The sequence below is a fragment of the Moschus berezovskii genome, chromosome 21 (genome assembly GCF_049115385.1).
Source record: "Moschus berezovskii isolate FMDL1 chromosome 21, NW_MosBer_1.0, whole genome shotgun sequence".
NCBI lineage: Eukaryota > Metazoa > Chordata > Mammalia > Artiodactyla > Moschidae > Moschus > Moschus berezovskii.
The window spans coordinates 47,573,538-47,599,376 of record NC_142480.1 but is presented as its reverse complement, the minus strand read 5'-3'; the positions used below and the strand labels follow the sequence as shown (position 1 = coordinate 47,599,376).

Genomic DNA, 25,839 nt, shown 5'->3' with positions numbered 1-25,839 from the left:
TCACCCCAGATGGGAGCCTGCCTATCCTCTCTGGTCTGCTGGAGACTTCCCTGTGGGGAAAAGGCTGTGAGTGTGCTCAGGTTTTCTTCTGAACTTGCATGGATACCAGGGCAGTATCTGAAATCCATCCATCTGATTAACTTCTTTCAACTGTGTTTTCTGTTTCCATAGTTTTATCTGTTTCTCAGAACAAGTTGTCATTGACTCACAGACCCATTTGGACTGGATTAATTGACTGAAAATCCTTATTTCTAAATGGTCTCTGTTTCATTAGGCTTTTAGCCTGTTTTTAAAAAGCTTTCGGCCAAGATGAGATGAATGAAGAAGTGATTTCGGCATAATCGGCTCTTTGATGATCTTTTGGTACAAATCGTGTTTTGAGATTGGTGTTTCTAAGGTATTAATTCCTAGAATCAATATTTGGGTGTCTGCTCTATGCCAGGCACTATAGGTACTGGGATGATAACACAGAAGAAAATAAACAAAAGTCTTACTTTCATGGAGCTCGTGATCTAGTGTGTGAAGGCTTACAGGTAATAAGGAGAACAAAGTTTGAGAGGTGGTGAAAAGTATTATGGAGAAAAAAAAAGCAGGAATAGAGGACAGAGTGGTTTGGTGGGGAGGCAGGTTTTCTGCGTGAAGTAGGGACGTCTCCGTGATGAAGGACATTTGAGCAGAGCTCTGAAGGAGTGAGAGAGGGAGCCGTGAGGGAGGAGCAGTTGGTGGAGAGGAAAAACTAGAGAGAGGAGGGGGCAGGTATGGGAGAGGGGGCTGGGGTGGGCCCACTGGGCTTGTAGATCCTTGTCGGGCCTGCGCCTTAGCTCTGGGTAAGATGGGAGGCACGGGTTGGCCGTGCAAAACCGTGATAGACTCTGCCTTCCTTTCTGAAAGGTTCATGCAGCTGCTGGGGATTGATGCCGTGGGGCGTCTGCAGGGGCTCTCCGCTTAGAGAGGGAACCAAAGTCTAAATCATCCAGGAGGCTTTGCCAGACCAGCTGCTGGGGCCATCCTGGACCACAGGGTCAACTGGAACACGGGTGTGATTTCCAGGACTCACTGAGTGCCAGCGCTGTGGTTCTCTGGTCAGCCTCGGATTCCTGGGATGCTCTTCTCTCACTTGAAGTCAGTCTCCATGTGGACCCAGAAGTCTGCATTATTAGCAAGATTTCAGGTTGATTTTTGAGGCCAGACATCCCCAGACTATACTTTGGTCTAAAGACCGTGGTTCACAACCCTAGACAATATCAGTCCTTTGCATTGTTTTCTATAAAATGCTTGGCCCCACTGATTTAGTTGGTCTGAGGTGGGGTTAGGTATTAATATTGCTCCCTGGGTGTTTCTCATGTGCTTCCAGGACCAGAATCACTGGTCTAAGCGTTAATAAGCTTGATGCTGGGTGTTTGATGGAGAGGTTTGGATGGTAACTGTGAGTTGGAGACTTTAGGCCCTCTGGGAAGCTTAGGCAGGGCCAGTGGCCTTGCTAGGAATAAGAAGAATCTTCCATGGTAATAAAACTCTTTTCAGTTTATGTCCTTTATCTCATTTGATTACCTCACCTCTCTGGGCCTTCATTTTCTTGCTTGTAGAGTTAGCAGCTTAAATTTAATGGCTTCCTAGAATCTCCTGGGCTCTGACAGTTCTTAATCTTTCTGGTGTTGGAAGAACTTCTAATCTAGAACAGTATTCTAGATTTCTAACCTCAGTCTTACAACACCCTAAGGTGTGTCATAATTATGGCAATGACTCTAGTGAATGTCTCAATACCAGTTGAAGGAAAATGTGTGCCATATACAATAGCACCTTGGGAAGACGAGGAGGTTGGGTACCTGCAGTGTGAAGTCAGACCTCTTGGTTCACAGTCCCTGGGTAGAAGGGCACTCTGGTCCTTGGAGGCACCTGGGAGCCTGAACTTGAGTCTTGATTTCTGCTACTCAACTGGCAAGTTCCCTGTGAAGTGGCAGTAGTTTTTTATAAATGGTGAAGCTCCTATAAATCCACGTGTGTGTAGAATGTAGGGGGACCCGAGAGAACCAGCCAGCCTGGGTCAGTGGAGCCTGATGCTCAAGTTTGCCACTACTCTGTGCAACCAGGCTGTGTTACTGGGCAGCAAAGATGGTTGGAATAACCCGGAAGACTCCAGTGTCGGCAGGAACTGAGAGTACCCTGGGATAAAGAATCGGTCACGCTCATTGGAGTACCTTGGAACTAACTCATTTTGGGCATCAGATCTAAGACATCACCTACCCTGTCCCTTGGCCTCGGACTTTATCCTCATGTGGAAGCATGTTTTCTGCTTGTTTATGTTTTGAAAACATAAGGTCCAAATAAGAAAAGGAATAACAAGTTTTCTGTGTTTCCCTTCTGTAGAATTGGGATAATGAGTTTCCTTCCATTCCCTTATACATTTTTCTACTAATATTGTCTATATCTCTGTTTAGAATCCAATCAAATGCTGTTCTATCAAAGTTAAGACAAAAATGAAGCCAAGTGAGGGAATGCGGAATTAGAGTGAGAGGGAGCAGAATTAGAAATGAGACTTTTAGTTCTGTCTCTTGTGTGTCATGCATGCACCTGAGGGTTTCTCCACACGGGCCTGTTACACTGGAATCTGGGGGGCTGTGGCCTTTCCCAAGGTTCCCAAGTTGGTTCCGTTCAGGTATAGTTGAGGACCGCTTAGTTAAAACAAAGAACAAGTTAAAAAACAAAGAAGTTAAAACACATCTTCCCTCCTGTCCTCACCTCCTGCTTGGTGCTTGTCCCTTCCCCGTCTCTCCCATACTTGTGACTCTTCCCAACCTGCCTGCCCCCAGGTGCCTTGCACACTTCTGGGCCCTCTGCTTCTGTGACCCTCCTGCTGGAGGGTGAGCTGTGATGAGGGGTGACCAGCCTTCACTTGTCCCGTCTCTGTCCCCTGTGCGTGTCTCCAGTAAGCCTGATGTTTAGGGATTCAGTTGTCTGCAGGGGCACTCTGAAAGATTATGAGGTGAAGCTTGCTGGCCACTGAGGTTGGTGGTAAAATACCTAACAAACACGTGTATTTGATATGTTTAAGGCAGGGTAAGAATTTTATGAATATTACCTCATTGAACTCCTGTAATCCCCATTTTACATACAGGAAAACTGAGACACAGAGGTGAGAAAACCTGCCCAAGGTCACGTGGCCAGTACGTAGCAGAACTGGATTTGAACGCAGGTGGTCTGGACTCTGAACCGCCACACTGTGATAAGCAAAAAGGAGAGGGTCTGGACTGTTGTTACCGTTGTGTAGTTGCTCAGTCGTGTCTGATTCTGAGAGTTCTAGGGACTCTAGCCCTCCAGGCTCCTCTGTCCGTGGGATTTCCCAGGCGAGAATCCTGGAGCGGCTACCTTCTCCAGGGGGATCATCCCACCCCAGGGGTTGAACCTGCATCTCCTTTGTCTCCTGCATTCGCAGGTGGATTCTTTATCTCTGAGCTACCTGGGAAGCCCTTCTGGGATAGGGAAGATTTTATCTTGGATTACATTTGATGCCTGCTTTGAATTGCATTTGGAGATTTTTCTCAGGGTCTGACCTACACTTTATTATTATTATTAACTTACTTTAATGTTTGCCCTTCAGGCCTATTAAAAGACATTTTATTTTTCTTCTTTCCTAGGTGGTATTTGGAAACTAGACCATGTGCCTAGGTAGCAGCTGTTCCTTTCTCCACAGCTCTGCACCCCCAGCGACCCCTACTACACCCTTGTTTGGAGAGCCTCACTGAGGTATGATGTCTAGGTTCACCTGAGCTGGCCTTGAAGAGCTGAAAGTCCCTTGATAGCTGCTATTATTTTTAAAAATTGTGGTAAAATGTACATAAGAAAATTGACCATTTTAACCACTTTTTAAGGGGATTCTAGCATTTTTTGAGTGTTTTCATTATTATTTTTATTGAAATATAGTTGACTTAACCCATTTTAACCATTTAAAAATGTACGTTCAGTGGCATTAAGGACATCTACATAACCATCACCACCATCTATCTCTAGGATCTATCCATAATCCCAAACTGAAGCTCTGTACCATTAGATAATGGTCCCTGATACTTTCTCCCCTTACCCCCTGATAACCACTGTTCTGCTTTTTGTTTCTATGAATCTGACTACTCTAGGTACTTCTTATTAAGTGGAATCATGCCATGTTTGTCCTTTTGTATCTGGCTAATTTCATTTAGCATATTGTCTTTAAGGTTCATCCATGTTTTAGCCTGTATCAGAATTTCAATCCTTTTTGTGACTGAATAATACTCCCTTTTATATTTATATCACATTTTGTTTACCCATTCATCCATTGATGGATCCTTGGGTGGTTTTGTTTTTTGTTTTTTCCCACCTTTTGGACATTGTGGATCGTGTTGCTGTGGACATAGATTTACGAATGCTTCTCTGGGGCCCCTCTCAGTTCTTTTGGCTGTGTGCCTAGAAGTAGAAGCATTAGATCCACTGTGTTTGCATAATCGTAGCCACGATGGAAAACAGTATATTCCCACCAGCAGTTCATAAGGACCGCAATATCTCCACCACATTCTCATCAACACTTGCTGTTTTCTGTTTTGTTTTGTTTGTTTTTTGATAATAGCCATTCTAATGGGTATGACCTTGGAGGTTGGCTCATTGCAGCTGTAGAGGCCATTCTCCAAGAATCTGGTCCCTAGTATGCTGAAATGTGCATACACGGAGAAAATAACACAATAAACCCCCATGTATTCCTCACAGCAGATCTAACAGTTATCAGTTCATGGCCAATCTTGTCTCATTGTCTCTGTCCCCTCCCTCTTCCTCCTGCCCTGTGTTTGTTTTGAGGCAAATCCCAAATATTACATAATTTTATTTGTGAACATTTTACAGATAATATCTTTAAAAGATAAGCACTTTTAATATTGCATTCTGTCTGACCGTGGAAGGGCACATAGAGATGTCCTCTTGAGCACATTATTCCCTGTCATTCCCGTGGCTCACCAGAGACATACGTAGTGGGCGCGCATGTGGATACCTGGATGTCAGCTCCATTGCCACTCCAGGCTGTAGCTGAAAAGCTGCCTTGGCTGGGGCCCTGTGTTCCTGCAGGAGGCTAGCTGCCTGGGATCTGAGCAGCCATGTGGAAGAGCCCACCCAGATCTCTTTTAGGAGAAGGAGAGAAGAGAGCGGAGGAAGGGAGTAATGAAAAAAGTGAGGGAGAGAGGGGGAAGAGAGAAGGAGACGGAGGGATGGAGGAGGGAGAGAGAAGGGGATGGAGGGATGGAGAGGGGGCGTGGAGGAGGGAGAGAGGAGGGGATGGAGGAGGGACATGGAGGAGGGAGAGAGGAGGGGACGGAGGGATGGAGGAGGGACATGGAGGAGGGAGAGAGGAGGGGACGGAGGGATGGAGGAGGGAGAGAGGAGGGGACGGAGGGATGGAGGAGGGAGAGAGGAGGGGACGGAGGGATGGAGGAGGGACATGGAGGAGGGAGTCGGGGATGAGAGAGGGAGCGGAAGGAGAAGAGTATGTGTGGAGCTGTGAGGAGAAGAAATGGGGAGTGAGAACAGAGCAGCTGGGAGAGGCAGCCTTGACCAGGCCTTTGACTCTCTGACTTCCGAACTCTGTAGTGAGCTGGGGAGCTGCAGAGACACCCCAAGACTAACAGCACATTTGCCCCTCACCCCAACCCTTGAATTTGGGAACTCTGGTTTGCCCGTGGTAGGTGAGATTGGTGACACACGCAGAGCCACTGTGGGTACCAGAGGGGACCTTTTGTTCTGGGAGTGAATGCTTGGTTCCCAGTAGGTCTGAGGCTTCTTGCCCAAGTTTGGGGGTCTCTGCTACCAAGAGGTGCCTTTACAAAGTTCAGTGGGTGGGGACTCCTCAGGATGGTGTGTGGACAGCAGGAGCCCTGTCTTCCTTTTTACTCAGTCTCTGGGTCCCATTCCCTCTTAACAAAGTGGCTTCCCGCAGGACTTGCTCCTGCTGAGGGGTCTGTTTCAAGTAATGAGAGGAAACGGGGGACTGGTTACAACGTATCTGTTTATCTTGGTTCTTTCTTCTGCTTCGACTTTGTTGCCTACACCTAGTTTCCACTTGTATCATTGCTGGTCCTTGTACAGTCCTTATTAACCTTGCTTCCTTTCAGTTCTGTCCCCCTTTCTTTCCATCTTTTCTAAGAATCTAACAGCTTTATGGAGATGTAATTCACATGACATACAATTTCCCCATGTAAAATGCATGAATTCAGTGATTTTTGGTATGGTCACAGAGTTGTATCCTCTTTTCTTAAGATTCCAGACCAGCCCATGTCCTCATCATCTCAGAGCTAGTCTTCCCCCTCTGCTGGCATCACACTGATCCCATCCTCAAGACAGATGACCTTATTGTGGACACAGTGGCCAGTAGGCACTTTCCACCAATAAAATATTTAACTTAAACAGTCCCACAGAAGCCTCAAATTCATAGACAAGTGCTGCTTCAGACCCTTCCCACTGGCAAGGCCCCGTCACCACTCAGTTTCTCTCTACTGATAATAGATTTTTAAAAGCTAAACACAAATAACAGCAAATTTGCCAGCTGCTTGACTGGTAATAAATCTGCTTAGGAATCTGTACTATCCTTGAACAATCTTAGTTCTGGACAGATAAGCCTGTCGCATCATTCCCGCTTTCTAACCGGTGTTACCATCTAGCAAGTGGAGTGGAGCCTATAAATGGACAACAGATAGATGAGCAATTATATAATGTGTCAGATGGTCTAAGGGCCATGAAGAAAAACAAAGCAGACTGAAGGGACAGAAATTGATGGTGAGGGTGGGGATTGGTAGCTTATGCGTAGTGGTCACAGAAGGCTCCTCACAAAGTGATGTTTGAATAAAGACCTGAAGGGAGTGAAGAGTGAGCCCACAGAAATCTGAGGGGAGGAACATCCTAAGCAGAGGAATAGTAAATGCTGAGACCCAGAGCAGGAGTTTGCTCTGCATGGTTGAGGAACTGTTAGATCATCCTGGGCATGTAGGTTAGGGTGAAGACTGGACTTTGCGTGAAATGGGACGATATGGAAGGGTTTTGAGGAGAGGAGGAACATGATCTGGTGGGTGCTTTAAAAGCAGCACTCTGGCTGCTGTGTTGAAAATGAGTAGTAGAGGCAAGGGGGCTTCCCTGCTGGCTCTGTGGTAAAGAATCCACCTGCCAATGCAGGAGACATGGGTTCGCTCCCTGGGCTGGGAAGATCCCCTGGAGAAGGGCATGGCAACCCACTCCAGTATTCTTGCCTGGAGAATCCCATGGATAGAGGAACCTGGCAGGCTGCAGTCCATGGGGTTGCAGAGAGTTGGACACAACTTATGGCTAAACAACAACAGCAGTAGAGTCAAGGAGACGAGGCAAGCAGGCTTTTGTGGGAATCCAGGAAAGAGGAGAAGATGATTGGAGGTGCTGAGAAGTGGTTGGATTTTTGAAGGTAGAGTTGATGGGATTTGCTTATGGATTTAGATGAAGGTTATGAGGGGAAGGAGAGGATTTGAGGATGCAGAGGTTTGGCCTAAGCATTTGGAAGGGATGAGTTGGCATTTACTGAGTGAGAAAGAAGGTAGGAGGAAATCACGAGTTAGATTTTGGCCACATTAGGTTGGAGATGCCTCTCCAGGTAGAAAGCCAAGTCTTGAATTGAGGGATACTGATTAACTAGTGATGTAGTAGGTGCCTACTGAGGGGCTTATGAAGAAGCAGGAGAGAGAACGAGTTACTGAAGTAACTGAAATAAAGGTAGGCAGTTGTCCCATAAGTGAGACAAACAGGAGCACCAGGGAGGGTGGGGTGACTTCTGACAGGGACAGTCAGAGAGAGTCCTCCTCCCTTCCTTGCCGAGGAGGCCCGTCTCCCCTAGATGAGCATTTGGGGGCGCCCACAGCTATGTGGCTGCGAGGTGTTTTCAGTGGGTTGTAGAGGGGAAGGTGCTCAACAACAGGGCCTGGGCCTTTGCTTTGTTTCCTCGGTGCCCGCATAAGTCTTGGCATTGGATCATTATGAGATGGGTGAACCTGTTCTTTCTGAGCCTCAGTTCTTTGTGAATAAATTGAACAGGTTGTACTAGCCCAGACCCTGTAATCAACTGGGAAGCTTTAAAAACCAATGCAGGGATCTGTCCCAGGGCTATTGAATCAGAGTTGCCACAGTGGAACCTGGGATTCTGTTGTAAAGTCACTCCCCGTGTTATTCTTTTGCATCAGGTCCATCAGCGGTCTGCAGACAGGTATTCCGAAGTCCCTGGACCAGGTCATTCCTGAGATCCGCTTCAGCTCTAACATCCTGTGAGTCTTGTCAGAATGCTTGCACTGCAGTTCTCTTCCTGGGAAATGTAATTTTTGGTTGGGGGTGGAAGGGCCTAGAGGGGGAGAAAGGTAGGGACACATTGGGCAGGGCAGGCAGGGACAGGTATGTCGTCCAGGGTTTGAGGGGCCTCAGGAAAAGGTTCTGGGAAGGGTGGGGGCAATGACAGCCCACATGCCATTGGGTGCCAGGTGTGTTAGAGGTAAAGGATATGATCCCAGCCCCCCTGGGCAGCGCTGCCACAAAGCAAGAGAAGGGCAGACTCTTAGGAGAAGGCATCCAGGAGGAGGGGGCGTGGAGCACGAGCTCTGGGATGAGGGGGGTTTGGGGGCAGGTTTATGCTGGGGGCCAGTGAGGGGCCTGACCCACAGGCACAAGAAAGTTGGAGAGAACCACTGGTAACTGAAAGGTACCCTGGGCAGCGGCTGGAGAGGTGGACGCAGATGGGAATGGATTCTGCCTGCTGGGGAAGAGTTTGAGCTCTGTTCTGAAGGTGATGGGATTTTGAGATGGGATCAGATAAGCATTTTATAGCAGTCATCCTGGCAAAGATGAGACAAAGAGACAAATGGAACACTTTCTCGTTTTTGCGTGGGTCTGTTGGGGCACTGTTTTCTTGTATACAGCTGAGACTCTGGCTGTTTTTTGCTAATGATTAGAATACCAGGTGGAGAAGGCAGTGGCAACCCACTCCAGTACTCTTGTCTGGAAAATCCCATGGGCGCAGTCCATGGGGTCACTAAGAGTCAGACACGACTGAGTGACTTCACTTCCACTTTTCACTTTCATGCATTGGAGAAGGAAATGGCAACCCACTGTAGTGTTTTTGCCACGAGAATCCCAGGGACGGCAGAGCCTGGTGGGCTGCCGTCTATGGGGTTGCACAGAGTCAGACACGACTGAAGCGACTTAGCAGCAGCAGCAGAAGCAGCAGAATACCAGGTGCCTCATGAAATGAAGCACAGGCCACTGACTGACTCAGAACATCCATGACTTGGCATCACTTAGATCTGTAAGGCGGAGAAGGCAATGGCAAGCCACTCCAGTACTCTTGCCTAGACAGTCCCATAGACGGAGGAGCCTGGTAGGCTGCAGTCTGTGGGGTCGTTAAGGGTCGGACACAACTGAGCGAATTCACTTTCACTTTTCACTTTCACACATTGGAGAAGGAAATGGCGGCCCACTCCAGTGTTCTTGCCTGGAGAATCCCAGGGACAGGGGAGCCTGGTGGGCTTCCGTCTGTGGGGTCACACAGAGTCGGATACGACTGAAGTGACTTAGCAGCAGCAGCAGATCTGTAAGGAGCCCTCAGGTGTGTATTGAGGAGGGCAATAGTATATATGTGGTAGACAGTCTGCTTGTCTTCTTTAGGATTGAAGTTTTACATAGAAATCTGATAGTTTTAATTTGTAGCCTAACCTGTTCAGTTTCTCAGAGATCCTTCAAGTTAGTTTAATTTTACATATTAAGCCAAGACTTGCCCAAAATCCTCACATAGTTAATTGGTGAAGGGTAGCTCTTCCTGTTTCCTTTGATCCAGCTAAAGTTTCACTGAGCTCCCATCTCTAGCCCCATAGATGCAATGTCTTTTTCTGATGTTTCTGAACGTCCAGACTGACGTTCCTGCAGGTCATGGGAGCAGCAGCTTGCTCACTCATTCTCTCTTTTGTCCAGCTTCCATCTTGCTTCAGAAGTCCTCCCATCTGGGAACCAGCTCAAGTGCTTTCTTAGTATCTGCTAAGTAATCTTTCTCTCTCTCTTTCTGTGCTTTCATACATATTGAGTTATTTTTTGCTTTCTTATCCCCTGGGATGCTTCTTCCAAAATAAAAAGCTGAGGGTAACTTCTATTTATTCACTTTTAAACCTTTAACTGTTAATAATTGAACATAGATGATGTCAATATTTACACCACATTTGATCATGTGGGGCAGCAGAGTAAAGAGGTCACCTGCAGGTTGTAAAACACACATGTCTTCTTTCTTCTCTGTAGTCTTCATCCAGCAAGCAGTGGCAGATGCAAAGAAACTTGTCTTTGTGGTCTCGCAGCCCAGTATACCCTAAATCATGTGGTCTTTCACTTTCATTGTTCTATAAATCTGCGATGTTATTTGTTGCCTTGTCTCATTAGACAGATTGTACTGAATAGAGATCAGACTTTTCTTAGATTTGGAGGGCCTCGCCCCCACTTAATGTCCTGTTATTGAACTCTCATTAATCTGTTGTTTCTGAACTTAACGCTGTTAAGAAAAACAGGCCACCAAGTTTTCAGTTTCTCAGAGCCATTAAAATTTTTTTTTCTAGATTTGAATAAGTGTGGATGTTACCACATTTCTGTATTTTTCCTTTAACAATTTCAGTATATTTTCTGACTAATGGATTACGTTGCTGTGGACCTATATCTTTATTTACTTCAGACTTCAAAAATGCAGCCTTCTACTCTCGTGTTTGAGGTTTGGTGAATAAACCTATACTTCAGTTATGCTCCCCCTTGCCCCTAAACCATCATCTCTGGAATAAAATAGAGCTCTGATTTTTAGGCTCTCATTAGAAAGCTCTTCCATCTACTCAATCTCATTTCTCAAGACATTTTCCAATTCTGGTACATCTTTCTTAAGATATGGGGAGCCAAAACTGCACAGCACATCTTCCTGTGGACACGGAATGGTTCTGAATAAGGGTGGGATCACAAGTTTTATTTTGTTTCCATTGTCCTTTCTGATAATGCCCAGTATTTTCTGGGCTTTCTGTGATGAGACATGCAACACAGTGTCTTAAGGGAACAGTCTAAGCTGATGCTTCTTTATTGAACAGTTTAGCTCAGAACCCATTATTCTAAAAGTATAATTGGAATTGCTTTTCCCTAAGTGTTCCTTTATGTTTGCCTTCACTGACGCTTCTTTGCCATAATTTTGCCTATTCATACAGCCTCCTGAGAACTTGTCTTTTAATTTTGCATTTTGATTTCTGGAACAGCTTTTAGGCCATTTGCAATCTTGAAGGTTGCATTTTATTGCTTCAACAAATATTTATTGAGTGCCTAATGGAAAATACAGTGGTGAACAAGATAGATAAACCTCTTCCCTTATGAATCTAACAGCCTAATGTATTTTCTGCTAGATTATTGGTTCCCAAAGCATTTTAAATATGATACCTCCTTTTCAAATTAATATTTTCATGGACTCTTATTCAGTAGTGGGTTTGTTTGTTTTTAATTTTTTTTTCTAGCTAATTTTTGGCTGTGCTGGGTCTCTGTTGCTGTGCGGGTTTTCTCTGGTCGTGGTGAGCAGGGCCTGCTCTCTGGTTGCAGTGGCTCCTCTTGTGCCAGAGCACAGGCTCTAGGTGCATGGCCTTCCGTGGTTGCCGCACATGGGCTCAGCGCTTGTGGCTCCTGGACCCTGTAGCTCGGGCTCAGCAGTGGTGGTGTACTGGCTTAGTTGCCCTGTGGCTTGTGGACTCTTCTGGACCAGGGATCAAACCTGATTCTTATCTGCTGCACCACCAGGGAAGTCCCAGTAGTGGTATTTTTAATGGCTGGTCATTGGAAGCACATTTGTGGATATGAAGTTGGGTGCCCTATGGGTTGGAAACTACCACTGTAGGCAGTTTATGAAAGCATCAAGTTCCAGTCCAGAACTGGTCAGTGGTTTAAAAAAAAATGCCGTTGTTCATGATTTCCCGTAAACAACAACCAGATAAAGACAGACATACACACCGCAATGTGGAATTCAGTTTGTTGGTTTTTCTGGTGGAATTTTGGCATTAGAAATTCTGGCTACTAGTTCTGCCATAATTATATTGCTTTTATCCTTTCAAAGAATTCTGTTAGGTTAATCAGGCCTGATGAGGACCCTTTCAAAATCACGGTGTTCCCTCCCTCTCATCTAGTTGATGTTTACTTAACAGTTTGGCAGAATGTCCTGGGCAGCAGGTAGACCCTGTAATAAAAGCTAGGAATTTATATTCACTTTATTTGTTTATTTTTTTAGTTTCCAGATCTTCCTTGAATAGAAAGTTATCCTGAGAGGATACAGTGTCAGTCTACCAGTTCTGAAGTTGTTCTTCACCCTCAAGGGACTTGTATGCATCATAGCACATTTCCACCATCTCACCTCGAAGGGAGATTGGCTCTCAGCCTAGGCCCTGGAGCTCGGGGGAACCTGCCTTGCCTGCTGATTGGCCGTTCTAGATCACTGGGTTAGCTCACCAGGCCTGCATCTGGCTTGTTCAGATGCTTTAGGGTGAGCCTTACTGAATGCTCTGCAGGGTGGGCCATGGGTCCTAGGCTGGTATTTGTGGCCCTGGGGAAGGGGCCATCACCCTGGGTCCTGCGGCCTGCCCCCAGGTAAGGCAAGGCAGGCAGGCAGGCAGCCTTTTGTGGTCTGCTCTTTCCAACTTTGGCTGCTTGCAACAGTTTGCAGACATTGGTGTGTGCTGAAGGTTATTATTTTGACTACACCTTTAATCTTAATTAAGTTGCTTCACCAATTTTCTAGCTGGCAGTCCCTTGCTGAGTCATGCTAGATATACTTGAAGAGTTTTATAGTAATGATTTTTGGAGCCCTCTGTAAGAAATTCCTCAAATTTTTTGGCTTGCCTAATTTCTTCTTCTTTTCATAATGTTAAAAATATAATGTAATACAGTTACTTAAAATTTGAAATAAATAGTTTGAATAAATAATTTTAAAGTGTAGCTAAAAAGGAAAGAAAATTTCATCTGTTGAGATATTTTTAACGTTTTAGACTATTCCTCTCCCCTTTTTCATAAAAACTATATTAAATTTTTTTGGTTTGTTTTAGAGACCTGCCATACCATTTATTAGCTCTGATTTTCCTAGCAAAAGATAGCTTTTGCTTTGACCTCTGACCATTTTCAGCCCACTCCTGAGGTTTCTCTGTGTGGAGAACAGGACTTCCACGTAGGATCTCTGTGACTCAGAAAGGTGGTGTGCTCCTCACTAATCCTTGAACCACCACCACTCCTCTCCCACATGCTTTTTCCAGCCCCGTAAAAAGACCAGTCTGTTCAACCCTTCTCCCTCAACCATTTTTTCCTAGACAGAAGGAGCCCCAGGGAGTTGAAGGTAAAGCAAAACTACACAGGTGTTTCCTTACATTTGGGACTGGCCTGCGTAGTAGCTCACTTGGTACCAGGAGCTGGTGCTCCCACCACACCCAGTGTCTTCCCCTTACTTACGGACTCCAACACTTCTGTCCCATGAAACATTCACTTGTTATCCAGAAACTTTTACATCTCTTTTCAGTGATTCTGCAAGCTCATATTCTGTTAAGATAATTGGGGTTTCACTTTATTAGTATCTACCATAATTAGACATCTTCCCAGTTGGTGGGGGGAGTCTGTTTTGTGTTCTGTGAGAACTCTTTAAGAAGGCAGGTATGTTTTGTTGGGGCTTGGTGGGGTGGGACAAGAAACCAAGCCTGCAAGCCTGCTGATCCCGTGCGGCGGCAATAGATATACCTGTGCTGACTGGTCCCCTGTGATTCTAAGCATTTCTTTTCTTTTTTTCCCTGTTTTCCCTTTTTTTAATTATAAAAGGAGTCTACTAGCATACACAAAAGTTGTGAAAAAATAACCCACCAGTAACCCCACCACCCTGCACAAATCACTTTTTTCTTTCAATCTTGGCCCAAATGCATGCTCAGTTTTACACTGTTATAGTTTGACAATGTTTTTGTATTTATCTTTTCTTAAACTTAACACCGTAAGTGATTTTCCATGTTGATACCTAGGTTTCATAATTGGAGTTTTTAATGACTACATAATAGTTTATTAACCATTCCTTGTCCATGGACATTTACATTTCTTTGTGTGTCTGCGTGTGTTTCCTTTTGGTGTTGTTTTAATAATACCATACACTTTTGCATATAACTTGCGAGTGAATTTTTGTTCTTAGAACAAATTTCTGGCATTGGGGTTCCTGGGCCCAGGGATTCGCCCCCTTATCTGGTTCTGTGCAGCTACTGTTCTGCTTTATGAAAGAGCTGTGTCGGTCAGCATTCACAAAGGCTTTCAGTACCAGCGTGGTGTAAGAGACACTTAAGCATGTCAGGCTCTGGGATGCTACAGCAGATGCAGGATTTATGGGCTGAACCAGGGAGATGGTGGGGTTTCTCTTCCTCTTCTCAGCAGGTTTGAACCACTCAGCCCCACATCTCAACTAAATGTGAGTGCCTTAGTAATTTCTTAATGGAAGGCCTCAGGTTTCCTCCTTTGCAAGTTTTTTAGCTTTGCTTCTCCAAAGCATGAAGAAATCAGGTAGATTTTCTTTTCTTTGTGTATTAAAGTAAAATTGAAGGCTTTAAAACTGTTCCCTGGTCAGCTTGATAACTATGTGCTTCTTTGAGAGTCACCCAGTCCCTCAGGTTTAGTGATCCACTCACCAACCAGTAATGAATTTGGGGTGAAAATTAAGGAATCAAGCAGACCACTGACTTGAGAAAAAAAAACAACACAACTTGGGGATGATATAATTTGCTAGAGTTTATTTATGAGATAGCTTAAATCCTGGCACTAGTAAATCATTTTGAATTTGATTGAATTCATGCAGCTAAAAACCAAGTTATACAAAGTTAATGATCAGTTACTAAGAGTAAATTAGCAGAAATTATAGCCAAGTCTCATATATGAACCAGAAGTTTTCTAAAGAACAGAGGTACTGGTGCTGAGCCAGGTGTTTTTTTTTAAGGACTGAGTAGTTTTTTGCTTGTGCTTATGATTGTGGAGTGATGATATTCCCTGAGAAATCGAGGGTGTATCATGTGAATGTACCCTCTTTCGGTTATGTAGCCAGCCAGGAATTTCCCTGTTTGATGTTTAGAGCCCACCAGGCAGGCATGTCACAATGTGCTAACTTTTCTCTCCATTCCTCCCCCCAGCATCCCCAGCATTTTGGAAACCTATTGAGGTAGAACTTGGGGGTGTGGCTTCCCACATTGTGGGGGTTTGTGTGTGGGCGTGCTGGCTGCATGTGTGTTAGTGAGTGGGTTATGCGATGAAGATGATGCTGGACTGAGCCTGGTGAGATCGGCCATCACTAATTCTGTTCTGTTTCTGTTCTAGCCCTTGCCTGCATCCAGCCATGGGGGATATGAAGACTCCAGACTTTGACGACCTTCTGGCTGCCTTTGACATCCCAGACCCCACCAGCCTTGACGCCAAGGAGGCCATCCAGACCCCCAGTGAGGAGAGTGAAAGCCCCCTCAAACCCCCAGGCTTGTGTGTGGATGAGAACGTATCCTTGTCTCACTCAGGCTCAGCCTCGGATGTGCCAGCTGTGAGTGTCATCGTCAAGAACACCAGCCGCCAGGAGTCATTTGAGGCGGAGAAAGACCACATCGCCCCCAGCCTCCTGCACAATGGGTTCCGGAGCTCTGACCTGCCTGCAGACCCCCACAGTCTAGGCCACAACTGTGGGAAGTTTGACTCCACGTTCATGAATGGAGACAGTACCAGGGGTTTCCCTGGCAAGCTGGAGGCCTCCAAGTCAGAGCCGTTACCAACTTTTAACCAGTTCAGTCCAATCTCCAGCCCAGAGCCCGAGGACGCCATCAAAGACAATGGGTTTGGGATGAAGCCCAAACACTCTGACAGTTACTTCCCGCCCCCTCCTGGATGTGGGTCTGTAGGGGGCCCTGTCCTGGAGGCTCTCACGAAGTTTCCGGTCCCAGAGCTGCATATGTTTGATCACTTTTGTAAGAAAGAACCCAAGCCTGAGCCCCTGCCCCTTGGCAGTCCACAGGAGCACGAGAGAGGTGGGCAGAAAGCACTGGAGGTGCACAAGGAACTGGATGCCAGTCGATTCTTTGGGGACGCCCTGGACTTCAGTAGCCATCCCGGCAACAGTATTGGAGAGCCCAAGGGGCTGGCCTCAGAGCTCAGCACTGGCTCGGCGGTCCCCCCCAGACAGCGCCTCAAGCCAGCTCATTCCAAGTTGTCCTCCTGTGTTGCGGCCTTGGTGGCCCTGCAGGCTAAACGAGTGGCCAGTGTCGCCAAGGAGGATCAGCCCAGCCACACGAAGGATCCCTCAGGGCCCGCGAAGGAGGGCTCCAAAGGCAGCCCCAAGATGCCCAAGTCACCAAAGAGTCCCCGGAGCCCCCTGGAGGCCACCCGAAAGAGCATCAAGCCCTCTGACAGCCCTCGGAGCATCTGCAGTGACAGCAGTAGCAAGGGCTCCCCCTCCGTGGCTGCCAGCTCCCCACCAGCAATCCCCAAAGTCAGGATCAAAACCATTAAGACGTCTTCAGGGGAAATCAAGCGGACCGTCACGAGGATCCTGCCAGACCCTGATGATCCCAGTAAGTCCCCTGTGGGCTCGCCATTAGGAAGTGCTACCGCCGAGGCCCCGAGCGAGGCCCCGGAGGATGAGGCCACCACTCTGTCTGGAGTGGAGCACTTTGCTGAGGTGGGCGCACATCCCGGGAGCCCCCAGAGTGACCAGAAAGAGGAGGAGTGTGCGGCGAAAGCCAGCGAACCTTTGCCTTCCTGCTGCAGCTCCGGGGCCCGGGGCCCAAAGGGGGCCGCCTCGGGCACGCAGGCAGGCAGAAAGCCACAGCAGAGCCCAGCGCCGCCAGTCTCCACCCCCACCCCTGCCAACCTCCTACCCAAGGCCGTGCACCTGGCCAACCTGAACCTGGTCCCCCACAGTGTGGCTGCATCAGTGACGGCCAAGTCCTCCGCGCAGAGGCGGAGTCAGCCTCAGCCTACGCAGATGTCAGTGCCCCTGGTCCACCAGGTGAAGAAGGCCGCCCCGCTGGTCGTGGAGGTCTTCAACAAGGTCCTCCACAGCTCCAACCCCGTGCCCCTCTACGCGCCCAACCTCAGCCCACCTGCAGACAGCAGGATCCATGTGCCGGCTAGTGGCTACTGCTGCCTGGAGTGCGGGGACGCGTTCGCCTTAGAGAAGAGCCTGAGCCAGCACTACGGCCGGCGGAGCGTCCACATTGAGGTGCTGTGTACACTGTGCTCCCAGACGCTGCTCTTCTTCAACAAGTGCAGCCTACTCCGGCACGCCCGAGACCACAAGAGCAAGGGGCTTGTCATGCAGTGCTCTCAGCTGCTTGTGAAGCCCATCTCTGCGGACCAGATGTTCGTGTCCACCCCTGTGAACTCCACGGTGCCAGCTGCCACAGCGCCCCCCTCCCCCTCCCAGCCTGGCCAGGCTTCCAGCAATGCCAGCACCCCACTCCCCGCCTTGCCGCTCTACCCAGACCCTGTGAGGCTCATCCGGCACAGTATTAAGTGCCTGGAGTGTCACAAGCAGATGCGAGACTACATGGCAATGGCTGCACACTTCCAGAGGACGACTGAGGAGACCGAGGGGCTGGTGAGCAGGACCATTCATCTCCCATCTCTGGGGTGGTTGTCAGGCCTCGGGTTCACACAGTCCCGTACCTGGGCTCATTGATCTAGGGCAGTGGGGGCATTGGAAGAGCCCTGGGAGAGGAACCTGCCTTGCTGGCTAGCCACCCACCTGGATGTGTAGTGCTTGGGATTTCCTGAGAAAGCGTCCTGCCCGCAGCTGAGGGGAGGCCCTGATGGTCTAAGGTGTGTATCTGTGGATACTCTGCCCCCACTCCAGTGGCTGAGGGCCTGTTGCCCGGCTAGGGCTAGGTCCCTGCTGGATGCCCCTGATCTCTGGCTGTTGGCAGTGTAGTCTTTGCACGTGCCCAGAGAACCCGGGGGCAGGGGTGGGTGTGTCACTGCCCGGTGCCTCAGGTGAGAACATATCTTCACCAGGTTGTTGTGCCCACAGTGGATGTAGCTGCTTTCTGCAAAATCCCTTTGGGGAAGCCACAGCAGGGCCAGTAGGAGGATGGATGTGGAAGAAAGGAGAGTAGACTGTAGAAGGAAGGAGCAGTAGGCCTACTTGAGTAGGCCCCAGGCAAAGGCTTCGGGGCCTCCTCCTCTCATCTCTGTCCTTACCACTGAGAAAGCCTCTGCCCTTATCTCTCGGTCCGATTCCTGGTTATGCTTGATGAGATCCTGATGAGTGTGTGTGTTTATGCTTGATGTGTGTGTGCACATGATGAGATCCTGATGAGTGTGTGTGTGTGTGTGTGTCTTAAGGCACTTCATGCTGAAAGCACCCTTTGGCACCCTGTGTGTCAGTGCTGTCCATATCACCAAGGTCGTCTGCAGAAGCAGGCCTCCTGAAGGCTCTCATCTTCCTTCTCCAGGTGACTCTCTTCATGGCTTAGTCATGCCCGCCTGCTCACCAAGCCTCCTTAGGCCAGGGCCACAGTGGCCCATGCACCTGTTGGTGTCGTGATGAGCTCTGCATTTGTTCTGAGTGGCCCGTGTGTGCACGGAGGCTCTGTGTTGAGAGTAGGGATGCCCGTGGGAGGAAGACCACAGCTCCTTCAGGAGCTCAGGATGGCTCAGCAAGGGCAGGGCTCCCCACCCAGACTGCTGGAGTGTGGAGCAGGCTAAGACTGGGGTTAAAACACACTTGTGAACAGTTGTGTAGAGTTCCTTCAAGGGACTGACTCATCGTGATTCCAGGCGTAGGGAAGGTGCCTGTGCTGTGACATGACATTTGAGCTGGCTCTGCAATGGTGAGTTTGGAGGAAGGAGAGGGACAGGTATGGAAAGTGTAGAGTGGCCATTGGAACAGGGAGTGGTTAGGAATGAGGGGGTCCACCCTTGGGGGTCCAGGGCTAGAGGCCAGAGGTGGAGTTCAGTGGGCAGCCCCCAGGAGGGGCCTACATGGTGCCACAAGTCTGTTGCTGCTCATCTTCACCTTCTCAGTTTCAGTTTGCATTTCTTCCTGATGAGTCAGGTGGAGTGTGGGCCCCCCAGGCCATTTCCTCTGGGGCTGTACCAGCGTGGTTGCTTTGGACAGGAGTGGGTCTTCTGGGTCCTGTGGTCAGAACCCTTGCCAGTGGAAGTCTGATGCCTGGGCCCGTGGTTGCTTTCCCCCCACACTGTTATTCACCTGCCCTTTAAAATCTGAGCAGGCTGACGTCCGGGTGTAGGATCCCAGGGTGGCACCCTTCCCGTCCTGCATCTTTGTGTCATTCCCTTCGAGTGGGAGCTGCATAAGAGGGGTCCCCAAGCCCCAGGCTGGGCTCCACTCTAGGGGAGGGACTGCAGGGCAATGTATTCGGGGCCTTTGACTTCTTCCCCGGAGTCTGAACCCCTCCCTCTGCAGTGGCTGGAGGGGTCCTTCCTTACATTCCAGGACACTTTGTTGGGCAGGTGTCAAACAGGTTCTTATTTTTAAGCTTTTGTTTAACTATAACGTTATTATCACAGCTAACCAAATTAGTGGGCTTCCCTGGTGGCTCAGAGGATAAAGCGTCTGCCTGCAATGCAGGAGGACCCGGTTCGATCCCTGGGTTGGAAAGATCCCCTGGAGAAGGAAATGGCAACCCACTCCAGTATTCTTGCCTGGAGAATCCATGGACAGAGGAGCCTGGCGGGCTATAGTCCACAGGGTCGCAAAGAGTTGGACACGACTGAGCGACCAAATTAATAACAATTCCGTCAGTTCAGTTCAGTTCAGTCGCTCAGTCGTGTCCGACTCTCCGCGACCCCATGAATCACAGCACGCCAGGCCTCCGTCCATCACCAACTCCCGGCGTTCACTCAGACTCATGTCCACAGAGTCGGTGATGCCATCCAGCCATCTCATTCTCTGTCGTCCCCTTCTACTTTGGCCACCTCATGCGACGAGTTGACTCACTGGAAAAGACTCTGATGCTAGGAAAGGTTGGGGGTGGGAGGAGAAGGGGACGACAGAGAACAATTCCTTAATATTGTCTTAATACAAGTCTGTATTCAAGTTTTCCCTTTGGGTCAAAATTGTCTTTTTATAGTCTTTTTATGTCTTTTTTATTGTGAATCACGAGCCAAATATGGACCATGTGTTGTGTTTGTTTGTTCCAGCTTTTAAATATTTCTCAATCTAGAGCAGTACCTCTTCCTACTCCACCCAAAAATCACCCAGTGATTTTTCACATCATCACTTTATTGAAGAAACTGGGTCATGTGTCCTAAGAATTTTCTAGGACTGTTCTGGGTTTGACTGATTGCTTCCTGAGGCTTTTTCAGGATAATTTTGAGTTCAGCTGATTGCTTCCCCAGACAATAAAATTTGTTGTTCTATACCCAATATTTTATCTATAGACTAGAAGTTAGCAGTGACAACTTGATTAGATTTAGGTTCAGTCTTGAGGAGTGGGAGTACTGTGTTCTTCATAATTCGTTACTTCAGGGAGGCCCAGAGTTCTTGATTGTCTCAGTTTTAATGATGCTAAACTTCATCAGTGAGTTTACGCTACTGGTGTTCTGATCCTTTTCTTAGAAAGTTCCCTGTCTTTTTACCATTAATAATTGCTGCTTGAGTCAGTGATTTTATTAGGAGTTGTGCGTGGGTGTGGTAAATTTTATTATTCTCATTTATCAGCTGGAATTCCATGTAAAATACCTTCCCCTCTTCCTTTGAGGGCTGTTAGGTTACCCTGAAATGTAGTTTAAGTTGGAAAACTGGATAAATTTGTTTCCCTCAGTTAATAGTTTTCACAGCAGTGAATGGATGTCCCAGCAATCCTAAATGGTGTTTTAAGAGTCCCTCCTCTAATAGTTTTAAAAGTTGTGATAAAATATACATAACATAAAGTTTTAAGTGTACAGTTTAGTGGAGTTAAGAAGGTTCACATTGTTGTGCAATCAATTTCCAGAACTCTTCGTCTTGCAAAACTGAAACTTAAACCCATTCAGTACAAGTCCCTGTTTTCCCCACTCCTTTCCCCTGGTAACCACCGTGCCGCCTTCTGTTTCTATCAATCTGACTAGAATAATCAAATTTCTGGAAAATGGAATCATACAGTGTTTGTCTTTTTCTGAAGGACTCACTTCATTTAGTATATCTTTAAGATTCATACATGTTCCAGCGTTTGACAAATGTCCTTCTTTTGAGACAATAATATTCTGTTGTATATAACGCCTTTTGCTTATCCACTCACTCATTAGTGGACACTGTGTTGCCTCTAGGTGTATTGTGAATGATGCTGCTGTGAACGTGGTATGTGCACATATGCTGAGTCGATTCAATCATGTCCGACTCTTCACGACGCTAGGGACTGTAGCCCACCAGGCTCCTCTGTCCCTGGGATTCTCCAGGCAAGAATACTGGAGTGGGTTGCCATGCCCTCCTCCAGGGGGCCTTCCTGACCCAGGGATTGAACCCGCATCTTTCAGGTCTCCTGCATTGGCAGGCGGTTTCTTTACCACTAGTGCACCTGGGAAGACCAAACATAATATCCAAATATCTTTTCAGTTCTTTTTTCGTGTGGTCAAATATTTCATTTTATTGAATTATAGTTGCTGTACAGAAAGATTATACTCCATTTATAGTCACTGTAAAATATTGGCTCTGTTGCCTGTGCTGTACCATATCAACTCCTTTGGGTATATATCCGGAAGTGGAATTGCTGGATCATATGGTAATTCTATTTAAAATTTTTTGGGGAACCCCCATACTGATTTTTCCTACAAGGACTGTACTGTTTTACATTCCCACCAGTAGTGCGTCTGTTGTTTTTCATCATAGCCACCCTAAGCAGTATGAGGCGACCGCCTCTGTTATTAAGTGTTGGTGTTCTAATAAGCTCATTGGCTTCTATATATTTACTATGTTTATGTGTTCAGTCATTCTTGTTTTTTCTTTTCCACTATGGCTTATTACAGGATATTGAATATAATTCCCTGTGGTATACAGCAGGACCTTGTTGTTTATCCTTTCTCAGTATGTAATAGTTTGTATCTGCTAATCTCAAGCTCCCGATACATCCCTCCCTCACCCCTTCTCCCCTTTGGCAACCACAAACCTATTCTCTGTGTCTGTGAGTCTGTTTCTGTTTTGTAAATAAAGTTCATTTGTATCATACTTTAGATTCCACATATAAGTGATACCATATGGTATTTGTCTCTTTCTGACTTAACTTCATTTAGTATGATAATCTCTAGGCCCATCCGTATTGCTGCAAATGGCATTGTTCCATTTTCTATGGCTGAGTAGTATTTCTGTGTGTGTGTGTGTATACACACATACATAACACAACTTCTTTACCCCATTCATCTGTCTGGGGACATTTAGGTTGCTTCCATGTCTTTGCTATTGTAAATAGTGCTGCTATGAACATTGGGGTGCATGTATCTTTTTTAATTATAAGTTTTTTCCTGATATATGCCCAGGAGTGGTAATTGCTAGATCAAATGGTAACTGTATTTTTAACTTTTTGAGGAACCTCCATACTGTTTTTCATAGTGGCTGCACCAATTTACATTCCCACCAACAGTATAGGAGAGTGCCTTTTTTCCCCACATCCTCTCCAACATTTGTTATTTGTAGACTTTTTAATAATGGCCATTTTGGCTGGTGTGTGATGGTACCTTGTAGTTAACGATTTGCATTTTTCTAATTATTAGTGTTGTTGAGCATCTTGTGCCTGTTGGCCACCTGTATGTCTTCTTTGGAGAAATGTCTGTTTAGATCTTCTGCCTGTTTTTGATTGGGTGTTTCTTTTGTTGTTGTTATTGAGTTGTATGAGCTGTTTATATATCTTAAAAATTAAGCCCTTGTGGGTTGCACTGTTTGCAAATATTTTCTCCCAGTCCATAAGTTTTTTTCGTTTTGTTTATGGTTTCTATTGCTGCATGAAAACTTGTGAGTTTGATTAGGTCCCATTTGTTTATTTTTCCTTTTATTTCTATTGCCATAGGAGACTGACTTAAAATATCACTATAATTTATATCAGAGAATGTTTTGCCTATGTTCTCTTCTAGGAGTAATTGTCTCATATTTAAGACTTTAAGTCATTTTGAGTTTATTTTTGTGTGTAGTGTGAGGATGTGTCCTAACTTCATTGATTTACATGCACCTTGTCTTTACCAGCACTGCTTGCTGAAGAGACTGTCTTTTCTCCATTGTATAGTCTTGCCTCATTTGTCAAAGATTAATTGACTGCAGATGTGTGGATTTATTTCCAGCCTGTCTGTTGTGTTTCATTGATCCATGTGTCTGTTTCTCTACCAGTACCACACTGTTCTGATCACTCTAGCTTAGTAGTATTGTCTAAAGTCTGGAGGGTTAAACCTCCTGCTTTGTTCCTTTTCCTCAGGGTTGCTTTGGCAATTATTTTATGGTGCCATATAAATTTTAGGATTATTTGCTTCAGTGTGTGAAAAATGTCCTGATAAGGGTTGCATCAGATCTGTAGATTGCTTTGGGTAGTATGACCATTTTAACATTTAAATTCTTCCAGTCCAAGAGCATGGCATGTCTTTCCATTTCTTTGACTCATCTTCACTTTCCTTTATCAGTGTTACAGTTCTCAGCATGTAAGTCTCCTTCACCATCTTGGTCAGGTTTAGTCCTAAGTTTTGTTTTGTTTTTGATGTGATTTTGGAAGGGATTTTTGTCTGAGTATTGCTTTCTCCACTTTTTTGTCATTTCTGTTTGCATGAAATGCCTTTTTTCCATTCCCCTACTTTCAGTCTTGCTGTGCCCTTCACTCTGAAGTGGGTCTCTTGTAGACAGCATGTTGTAGACTCTTGTTTTGTTTTTAATCCACTCTCACATATTTTGATTGGAGCATTTAGTCCATTGACATTTAAGGCAATTATTGATTGATATGTATTACCACTTTAAACCTTTGTTTTCCAGTTGATTTTGTTTCTTCTTTGTTCCTTTCTTTTGTTTTCACTTTTGTGGTTTGATGGTTTTCTTCTGTATTGTGCGTGTGTGTCCTTTTGTTTTTTGTCAATCTATTGTATGTCTTTGATCTGTGACTCACTCTTCTCGTTGCTCAATTACCCCATTTTGGTCAGTGGGGGTCCCAGCAGGCTAGCTCCCATGTTCCTGTGTTCCTTTCACATGAACTCATTAAACCTTGAGATGCTTCCCTACTTTGAGCCCCAGCAAGATTTGGGCGCATTTCTTGTGCTAAACCTAGAATCAGTCAATTTTTCAAGAGGCCGTGATGGTTTTTTTTTTTTAAGTGAGAAATTATATTTAGAGGCTACATTCTGGGCACTAGGTATGCTTATTCTGCTGAATATGTTTCTAGGCCTTTTCAGTGGCCAGAGCTAAGAAATACAAAGTTTTAAAATAAGAAAAGAGAGATCTTGAGTTCATACTGGTACTGAAATGTAAGATTATACTTAAAATTTTTTTCAAAAAATCTTATTATTTTTGGCTGTGCTGGGTCTTTGTTGCTGCATTGGCTTTTCTCTAGTTGCAGTGAGTGGGGGCTTCTCACTGCAGTGGCTTCTCTTGTCGTGGAGCACAGGCTCAAGGGCTCTAGTAGTTGTGCTCCCCAGGCTCTAGAGCACAGGCTCAGTAGTTATGGTGCATAGATTTGGTTGCTCTGTGGCATGTGGGATCTTCCCAGATCAGGGATCAAACCTGTCTCTCCTGCACTGGCAGACAGATTCTTTACTACTAAGCCACCAGGGGAGTCCAAGATTATACATTTTGTGCAACTGATTTTATACTGAAAATCTCTGTTCCTAAAATTTTCCAACTATACACACACGCATACATACATATGCACATATATACACACAGATTTCAAAATGTCAAGACCAATATTCTAACCTTAGGACACCGCATAAAGTTGAGAGTGTATTTGCAGTTAGTTCTTCATGTCCTTAGAATATATCATATTAAGGATGTATAAGTCAAAATACTGTGCTGTAAAAGTCACAGAGAATAATTTTTTTTACCAACTCAGTGACCTGTCTCGTTTCATCTGTGTTCTTATCCCCTCTCCCTCAGTGGATTATTTTTAAACAAATCCTAGCATTATAGTATCTATTGCCATATATATCTAAAACATAAAGTTTTTTCCTTAAAAAAAAAACCCATAGATATAATATCATCACACCTCAAAATTAATAATAATTCCTTATTATCAAATTTTAATATCAAGTGTCAAATGTCTCAGTATTGTCATCGTTAAGTTAGGGTTAAAATATCCAGTTGTCTCATTTCTATTTACACTTGGCTTGCTCGGATCAGGATTCAAATAAGGGCTATCCATTGCAGTTTCTGAAAATTTCTTTTAAGTCTCTTTTAATCTGTAAGTTCCTCTTCCCTCAATCTTTTTTGTTTTTTGCCTTGGCATTTCTTTTGTTGAAAAAGCTGGATTGTTTGTGCTGTAAGGGCCCTACATTCTGGATATCACTACTTAAAACAGATCTTTTCCTGGCCTCCCTTCAGTCTGAGCACTCCTGAGCCCAGGTCAGTGGTTCCCGTGTTACTATGAGGGGCCTCTCCAGACATAGGCCCCCGATCAGCCTCTTGCTCTCCCCTCTGAGCCTCTGGACTCACCCTGTGAGAGCTTCTGTGAGTCGACCTGGAGGACTTGGCAGCCTCTGGTTCTCTCCATTACCTGTTCTGTGGATGGATGTGGGCGGCTGTGGCTCCAGGCACCGCTCCCCCCACCCCAGAGTGGGCAGACAGGCTGAGCGTACAGAAACTCAGTCTGCATGGAGGCTTCTGAG

The 25,839-nt window shown here is 46.1% G+C and overlaps 1 protein-coding gene across 2 annotated transcripts in view; it reads left to right on the top strand.

The window, feature by feature from the left end:
- The window catches only part of ZNF592 (zinc finger protein 592), a 47,867-nt gene that overhangs the window by 10,375 nt on the left and 11,653 nt on the right, over positions 1–25,839 (top strand). The window contains exons 2-4 of one of the 2 annotated variants that reach the window (XM_055417878.2): positions 3,636–3,744; positions 8,211–8,291; positions 15,391–17,653. In XM_055417878.2, coding sequence (XP_055273853.1) covers positions 15,410–17,653 — 2,244 coding nt within the window. In that variant the 5' untranslated portion in view covers positions 3,636–3,744; positions 8,211–8,291; positions 15,391–15,409. The remainder of the gene's footprint in view (positions 1–3,635; positions 3,745–8,210; positions 8,292–15,390; positions 17,654–25,839) is intronic. The other variant, XM_055417879.2, reaches the window with a different exon arrangement.